This window comes from Bremia lactucae, linkage group LG13 (genome assembly GCF_004359215.1).
Source record: "Bremia lactucae strain SF5 linkage group LG13, whole genome shotgun sequence".
In the NCBI taxonomy this organism is placed as follows: Eukaryota; Oomycota; class Peronosporomycetes; order Peronosporales; family Peronosporaceae; genus Bremia; species Bremia lactucae.
This window is the reverse complement of record NC_090622.1, coordinates 1,669,159-1,677,510: the sequence shown is the minus strand read 5'-3', so window position 1 is coordinate 1,677,510 and position 8,352 is coordinate 1,669,159. Positions and strand designations below refer to the sequence as shown.

The 8,352-nt window shown below is 44.4% G+C and overlaps 5 protein-coding genes across 5 annotated transcripts; 2 read left to right on the top strand and 3 right to left on the bottom strand.

The window, feature by feature from the left end:
* Positions 1-1,180: 1,180 nt before the first annotated feature.
* Positions 1,181-2,220, top strand: CCR75_002281 (uncharacterized protein; the record flags this gene model as incomplete). Its single annotated transcript, XM_067960379.1, has 3 exons — positions 1,181-1,187; positions 1,252-1,804; positions 1,911-2,220. 3 exons carry the CDS (start codon positions 1,181-1,183, stop codon positions 2,218-2,220), a joined length of 870 nt encoding a protein of 289 aa, XP_067818694.1.
* Positions 1,258-3,230, bottom strand: CCR75_002282 (uncharacterized protein; the record flags this gene model as incomplete). The annotated part of the gene is given in 5 exon segments (XM_067960380.1): positions 1,258-1,808; positions 1,873-2,789; positions 2,856-2,981; positions 3,000-3,032; positions 3,103-3,230. The coding sequence occupies 4 exon segments, from the start codon at positions 3,228-3,230 to the stop codon at positions 2,396-2,398; spliced, it is 681 nt and encodes a 226-aa protein (XP_067818693.1). The 3' UTR covers positions 1,258-1,808; positions 1,873-2,395.
* Positions 3,231-3,346: 116 nt separating this feature from the next.
* Positions 3,347-4,765, top strand: CCR75_002283 (uncharacterized protein; the record flags this gene model as incomplete). Its single annotated transcript, XM_067960381.1, has 4 exons — positions 3,347-3,477; positions 3,515-3,734; positions 3,785-3,846; positions 3,910-4,765. 4 exons carry the CDS (start codon positions 3,347-3,349, stop codon positions 4,763-4,765), a joined length of 1,269 nt encoding a protein of 422 aa, XP_067818692.1.
* Positions 4,766-5,357: 592 nt separating this feature from the next.
* CCR75_002284 (uncharacterized protein) lies at positions 5,358-5,681 on the bottom strand (the record flags this gene model as incomplete). Its single annotated transcript, XM_067960382.1, has 1 exon — positions 5,358-5,681. The coding sequence occupies one exon, from the start codon at positions 5,679-5,681 to the stop codon at positions 5,358-5,360; it is 324 nt and encodes a 107-aa protein (XP_067818691.1).
* Positions 5,682-6,414: 733 nt separating this feature from the next.
* On the bottom strand, positions 6,415-6,894 carry CCR75_002285 (uncharacterized protein; the record flags this gene model as incomplete). Its single annotated transcript, XM_067960383.1, has 1 exon — positions 6,415-6,894. One exon carries the CDS (start codon positions 6,892-6,894, stop codon positions 6,415-6,417), a length of 480 nt encoding a protein of 159 aa, XP_067818690.1.
* Positions 6,895-8,352: the final 1,458 nt, after the last annotated feature.

Sequence of the window (8,352 nt, the reverse complement as noted above, 5' to 3'; positions counted from 1 at the left end):
TTCTTCAACAAAGAAGAAGGATGTACTGTCATTTCGGCATATTTGCATGAGTGCTTGTGCAGGTACGCAGCTAAGCCGAGGAGCTTTCGATGTCTCTTGACATCGACTGGCACATGGCAATCAGTTATCGATTTGATCTTTTACGGATCCGGGCGTTCACTGTGTTTTACCCACGGTGCACCCAAGAAGTGGTTTCTCGCTTGCAGCATATATACACTTCTTGGGATTTGCATACAACTTGTGCTTACGCATAATTGTAACAACCTTTCGGACGTGGGGGTGCGAGTACTTTAATGTTCGACTTTCCTTTTATGGCTCTGCTTTGACCGAAGACGTCATCAAAATAACTCGGGCACCTTTCACTAGTACTGATCAGTACTTGTTAACCGTACACTAATTACAGTGAAGATGAGTTGCCTCGAATTTCACGTACACAAAGCTACAGAGGAAGGTTTCTTATGGAGCTAAGGGTCTTTAGCTGCAAAGGTCTAGACTAAGGCTTTAGAATAGAGAAAAGGAAAACTGTATTTTTATATTTTATATCCTACGTAACGATCTTCACTCTACTACTGAGTTTATTGGTGAATAACTAACTAAGTATGGCGCCTCCTTGCGCACCGCACAAGCGTGTCTTATAACGATTGGCGGAGTTGATTTAGACTTAAATCAACCAATCAATAGAGCTAATGTCTTATTGCATTAACATTACCAAGTTTGATAATATTTGGACTATTTAAGTCAAAATTAATTAAATAAAAATTTTGTACTTCTTTAATTAGTACCTCTTACAGGAAATAATATATATTGTTCCTCTTATAGGAAATAATCCTGGAACACCACCTTTACCTCACTATCATCCGTGTGAATTTGCTAGTACTGTGGCAGCACTAGCGCTAGGTGCCTCGTTACACAGTGCACCTTCATATTTATTAGAGAGTCTCGTTTTTTGCGGCTGAAGCTTTAACATATTATGGTTTTGCATGGATATCCGATTATGCAATTGCACCAACAATTGTTTAGAAAAGGCCATTTTATTAATTTAGATCTCTAACTTGTTATATATAGTACATTTGCAAGTCAGAACAATTGTTATTTTCCATCAAAAAATGGCAACAATAATGATAATGGCATCGAAAACCTTTCAAATTGCATTATTTTGAGCCCTTCTTCTCACCGTATCATGGCAAGTTTGCCCCTCTCGTGGTTCTACTGTCCGTATTGATCTGTGTCGCATGAAATAGGACCTATTAGGATTTGGTGTGCCATCTGCCGAGCTCAATTTCGTCTTGAAAGGTGACGAGGAGCGTGTGAAATTCAAACTTCCGCGTCTCGACGAGACAAAAAGTGGTAAATCCACCGAGTTGCCACTTTTTCGCGACGACGAAAAGATTTGCGGAATTTTGACCGTCAAAGTAAGTGCTGGCAAACATTTGGAGCACACAGGCTTAAAGCTAGAATTACTTGGCATTATTGAAGTGCCACTGGATCGTAGCGCTAAGTACGAGTTTAGTACGTCGGCAAGAGATTTGCAATTGAGTGGGGAAATCATCGAAGGCGAACAAACCTTCCAATTTGAATTTGCCAACGTGGCAAAACCATATGAAAGTTATCATGGCAAAAGTGTCGAGCTGAAATATATATTACGTGCAACTTTGGCAAGAGGAAAGTATGCCCGTAAAATAGTGCACGAGCAAGAACTTTGGGTGCAACGTGTGGATCCTCCTCCGCCAGTGGATCGATCCATTAAGATGGAAGTGGGTATTGAAGACTGTTTGCACCTTGAATTTGAATACGACAAATCAAAGTACGTGGCAAAGTTGCCCAATTTTTTTTGGTACCTTGTTGTTGCATCTCATTCGTTTGTAAAGGTACCATTTGACAGACGTAGTTCTCGGCAAAGTTTTTTTCAGTTTAGTTCGAATTCGAATTAAACACATGGAATTGGCAATCGTACGACGAGAGAGCGTCGGATCGGGGACACAGCGACACAGTGCTAGCGAGACTGTGACTAAATTCGAGCTCCTGGACGGCGCTCCTGTCAAAGGAGAGAGTGTGCCCGTGCGCCTCTATCTCGCCCCGTACGCGCTGACGTTAACGTACCGCAACGTTGAAAATCGTTTTTCCGTTCGATATTTCTTAAATCTCGTATTAGTCGATGAAGAAGACAGACGGTATTTCAAGCAACAAGAAATTATCCTCTGGCGCAAAAGTAGTGGATAAATTCTTCACTTTTTGCCTCGGTGCGTTTCAGTTAATTTCTAAGAATACAAACAAACCAAAAAAAAAAAAACTTGTTCTTGACTCGGTCAACAAAGTGGCATGATGGCAACAATGGCAAAATGTTTTCACATTGATCGTTTTTCACAAGCCAGTGGCAACTGTTGCCGAAAATGGTTTAACGGGAACGAGACCGCAAGTGATCACGGCGACGTGGGCGGCTACTATAGCGACGTGGAGACCGCGAAAGCGAACGCGAGCGGGACCGCGAAGGGTGGCGACTCGAACGGCGAGGCGGCGACCTTGATTTCGAGTGCGACGGCGAGCGGGAATGTCTTCCCACGTCTGCTTGCCGAATCCGAACGCGCTCGCCATTAACGTCAGCACCGTCCAATTTGCGGATGGCACGTCGCATTTCATCAGGGGTGGCAAATGAAGCCGTGCCACTTCCTCGGTGGTCCACGTCACTGTGGACCACATCGCCTCCTTTGCGAAGGAAATCTTTGAGATCTTGCCAGCTCATGGCGTCGGGGAGGCCCGTGATTTTTACACGGTACTGTGTGCCCCGAGGACTGCCATAGAGTGCAAATTTAGAATAGTTGCAACAAGTAGAATGAATGTCAGTGGCAAATGTATACCGAGGTTCCGTGGTGCCACGGGATATTTCCACACGGATTCGACTGCCTGCAAATGTCGAACTTTTTTCCCATTGGCACATTAGGTTGCTTGCAACTAGATGGGCAAAAAAACAGATGACACGCGTACTTATTCATGGAACGCACTGCATCACTTGCATCTTTTTCATGTTCATATGTCTACTTAAACGAAACAATTTGCATGAATTGCCACACACGACTTTGAGCTACGCACGGTCGTACCAGAAACGCAAATGGCGGAGGACGCACTGGAAACTTGATGTTGATGCTCACGAGAGCCCCAAAACGCTCAAACCGGTCCGTGAGGTCTCGCTCGCGCACGTTCTCGGGCAGGTTTCCTACATACACGCGCGCCATTGTTGGCTCTAAAACACTATTGGGTGTTGCAATGCCCTCGCTTTAGTGTCCTACTGACTTTTGCATCGAGTGACACGTTGGTGTGTTTTCAATTAAATTGTCTAGAAAAAAAAAAGATGGAGCCACTTCGTGCGGGCCACAGCGCAGAGCCACGCATCGATGAGCACTTTGACCACATCCGTGCCAACCTCATTCGGTGCGAGGAATGTAATGAAAACTTTTTTTTTGATTTCCTGCGGCACCCGCGGTACGTAGTGGCAACAACCGCGTCGTTTTGAATGTAGGGCTTATAAATGGAAACGTAATGCACACTTTCGCAACAGATATTTCGTGACGCATTTCAAGACGTGTCATCTTAAAAGTGTGCTCTATCGAGTCAATGGCTGCTCAGAGGAGGAAAACCAGCGCGTGCGCTTTGGGCCACGTCGAAAGAAAGATGCCATGACATGGTTTAGTCAGCTTAAATCCACGGAAAAGCGAATGGCAAGTATTTTTGGTCTTTTTGTTTTTTAAAACCACGACTCTTAAATGGGATTTTATTTTAAGGCGTATAGATATCCATGCAAGATAACAAATGGGGGGAAATTGCCGAACGCGAGTGTTGGTCGTGTCGATTGTACGTTCTATCACTGCATGTTGCACTCGTTTGAGGTTTTTACACCATAACCAACTGGTGCAGGTGCAAATATGCTCGAAAAGGAAGTGAAGTTCTCTACGCGTTCGAGCCAAACGAACTCGGTCGTCGACAAGCGTTGTTGCACTTGCGACAATTCCACGAAACGGCATATACGGCGTTTCTCCAGATGCTTCCGGCGGTCGATTACGCCGCCAATCATAGCAAGCAAAGTGGCTTTCCCGGCAATCTTGAAGTTCAATCTTTCCCTTCTTCAAAATCAGCTGTTTGTAGAATCACCCATTGTTCGTTGCCTTCACGGCAATCGTCCGAAGCCGAACGAAGTCGTTGCCGTCGCCTCCAAGCCACCCCAGCGGCTAAAAAGGCCGAAGCCGAGCGTAGTAAACGTCGACGAGAACAGCTGACTCCGGTGCAGCGACAGGCCGATGTCGAGAGACGGGCGCGCAAGCGGCAACGAGTTGACGACCGCACGCGCAGTCGTTTGCGCCGAGCTCAAGCAACTCCGGAAGCTCGAGAGCGAGAGATGCAGCGCTCGCGGGAACGACGACAGCACGCAACCGAGCAACAGCGGCAACGGGAGGCGCAACGGAGTCGTATTCGACGCTTGAATGCCACGGAAGAACAGCGTCATCGTGAACGCGAGCGCTGTCGTCGACGGTACGAAGTCCAGAAACAACAGAAACTTGTGGCAACCGATAGCAAACATGCATTGGAAAGAACGACAACGAGCACGAGTGATCAAGACACGGTGGTGTCGAGAAGGATTGTGCGACCCGCAGAATTGGAGCAACGGAATCAGCAGCTCCTTCAGCAACAAGCGGGGCTGGGATTGCAAATTCGGGCGCTTTGTGCGTCACTTGCGCTGCCATCACCGCAGCCGAGGGACATTTTGAAAGACTAAAAGTGTCTTAGGGAGAGAAAGTCTATACAATGGTTTTCAGGTTCTGTGATTTTGTTGTTACTATTTTGCAGAAACGAACTTTCACTTTTGTGTTTCCGGACGAATAAAATAGTTGCTCCGTGATTATTTAGAAAGGAATTAAATTTACAAGATGCGCAAACACATCATGGATGAAAAGCACGTAGAAATCGCCACCAATCTTGGCATAGGTGGCAAATAATCGCTGCTATTTTATCTATGAATGCCAATTTGTCATGCATGCTTTTTAACGCGCATCTGCCAAGTTTTACAATGAAGTTACCTTCAAGCGGACGTACCATGCGATGAACTCGACTAAAGCGATTCACATCCCGTCTTACTTGTTTGAGTCAGTTACCACACACTTGATTTTTAGAAAACCAAATTAAGCCTTCTTTTTGACAAAGAGAGCACAATTAAAAGGAGAATTTAGGAAAAGACATTCAATAAAACGTTTGCATTGCGACGCCTCGTTTTGCGGTCAAACGAGATGTATTAAAAAAAGGTGCGCTAACATGAGTTTTTTCACATCGAGCACGACGTGAAGCAGTCTTGGTCAATTATTTGTCGGACCTTAAAACACTGGCTTGAATGTGGCTGTTGCCGCGGGCTTTGCATTTGGCATGAAAGTTGCTGTCGTCGCGCGTTTCGGCTTCTTCAAACGACGATATAAATCAATGAATTTCTGTACTTTGGGATTCGTAAGGACTTTACTTCCCACCCCGACGATAACTTTGTACAGACTCCCCTTAAGTCGACGTCGTTGAGCACTGAACTTCGGTACGAGAATTGTCGAGGCCTCGTCCGTGGCCAAGGCCTTGCGAGTGAAATCCGTCGTTTTGCTGGCAACGACACTGGCTGCGATCAATACGACGAGGCAACTAAAAGCAAAGCGCATGGTTCAAGTACGCGTGGGCGGTACAGGAGACTTGGAGGTAGAGGGAATTTGCCGACTGTAGCGCAAAAACTTTATTTATGAATGAATAGTTAGGTTTTTCTTTTTTTTAATTTATGGTGCGTTGTCGTGTCGTAACGTGCGTCTCGTCTATACGAAGTGCATGGACGTTACCACCCTCTTGAAGAGCAAGCAAAACGTCATGGAGCAAGGGTAGAAACGAGTCCTATGACCATCATTACGGTGTGACACTTTAAAGAAATAACGTGGCGAAGTGACTGCCAGTGTGGACGCCCCAGAATTGGTGAATTCTCCATGATACGTGAGCATCCATACCAGTGTTTCGAGTGAACCCGACAGTACGTACGTGTCTGTATGGGTACGAAACAAGAATTAATTGCTTCAATCCACGCTACGTAGAGATGAACTTGAATTTGTTACAAATGCGAGCGAAAATAGGCGGTTCGCACAAAGAGCGACCACACGCCAATACAATTTAAAGATCAACGTTTTATTAGGCCTTTTTCGGTTGCAGAATGACAATCTCGGATGCCAACACGTACTTTACACACGGATAAAACATTTAGCCAAAGCAAATATATAACTGTATATTAGAGCAACTACGTTAGAATATCACGTTCACACGATAGACATGATGTGCTCGACCACGACCGTCGCGAGTTGAATAGAAACGATTAGAATCAATTCCTTGATCCACGTGCGAATTTTGTAACCTTTACTGTCTCTGGCGTAGGACTGAATCCTCAAAAATCGTTTCCAATCTACCAGGAAGACGTTCACCCTCGTTCTTCTTTACACCAGAAAGAAGCTTCGTTCCAGTCGAAATCCCTGGCTCTGGAACAGGAAATTTCTTTCCAACTGTTGCAGTGGACTGTGCACCAGAAGGAATAAATGGACGTGGAAAATAAGGATTATCAACTGGCTGTGGCTTTACTATCTTTGCGGGCTTGAAAAACCAATGTTTCTGAAAAAAGGCTTTGAGCTTTTGAATAAATGAATTTTGGCCGAGTTTAGTCGACCATTCCGATATTTTTGAACTCCATCCCAGACGCCGGCGTTGAGGCACGCTGGGTGTCACCACGACACTTGTCACGGTCTCCTTTGTAGCCAAGGCCTTGCGAGTAGAATTCGTGGTATCGCTACCAGCGACACTGGCCACGATCATTACGACGAGCCAAACGAAGGCAAAGCGCATGATTCGAATACTTGCGATGCAGGAAAGTTAAAGGAAGGGAAGAACTTGGAGTATACTTGACGACTTTTAAGCAATTTCTAGACTGCCTTTTAACCTCCGAGTCTTAAGTTTTTTGATTATCATGGCGTTGTTCGGTCGAACTTTGCGTCTCGTCTATACGTTGAAGATTCAACGATACCAAAACCTACTGAGGAGCAAATCAAAAGATAGCAAAGAGTGCAGAAACGAGTCCATGATTACGGCGACCGTTTTGCCATGACGTTTTAAAGAAACAACGCAGGATATTACGAATGTGGCAGCACGAGAAATGGCAATAAAATATTTAATGTGTATGGGTGGTCATCCAACTGGCATCCACTAATCAACCGTTATTCCTTTAGAATCGTCTTTAGATCGCCCTTTTGGCCTTTAATACATCACCCGCTACACTAATTTCGGACATTGCTAGATCCACGCACCCTAATTATCTCCATGAGAGTAGTGACTGTACATCATAAACCGTGTTTTTCGTTTGGCGATGTTAAACGTACGGTTTTCAACAGGTGAAAAAAGCCAAGAGCGCCCGCAATTGATTGGCAAGTTATAAAAAGAGTGTAACAGAAACAGCAGCAAACGAGCAGCGAGGGAAATGTTGAGCATGTATTTAGTTCGTCTTTGGAGGTCAAGCTAAGGCTGAATTTATTATTAGAGGAACAGAACGTCATGGCAGTGCGCACAAAGCGCCCTGAAAAATACAAAACAAACGAGTCAGCAGAGAAACATCGGCTGGCTCGACAATCAGTAGTCCGTTTCGAACACAATTCCATTGCACGCCGTGGACCTATACATACGGAACGAAGACAAACATGGAAGAGCAAATATTCTTTCATTTCAAATATATTATCTAGTACTTCTGTCGACGGTGATTTTACCAAAGCATGGTGCCACCAATGTAAGTAGTAGTAAGCTACTACCCAAGTTCATTGGGCATTTCTGTAACGGGGTGTATCGTTACATGAAATTAACAATAAAAGATTGTTAATTAATATTATCCAAAAGGTAGATAATATTTGGAGGAAATTACTTTAAATAGTAATTTCCTGAATTCTTATCCATAAATAGGTATAGACCATTATGTCTATTTATTCCGCAGACTAATCAGCTGTAGAAGTAATCAAAGAGAGTTACGAGATAAGATAGATAAGAATTCATTTACATGCTTAGTATTAGTTTATAGTTAAGACAACATTTACAAAGATAGATTAACAAGACACTTAACTATATTAATACAGTTTTCATTTTACACTCTTAAGCTAACTTGCCTTAAGAGAAGTCTTCCTCTATACGTACAGTGTACGTCACCTAACGAGAGGCACCACTCACATCTGAAGCAGTGTGAAGTGGACTTGTACTGAAACAGTACAAGTCGCAGTGCCCCGTTACACCTGGTAGCACTTTGTAGTCCGTCCAAGGACCACA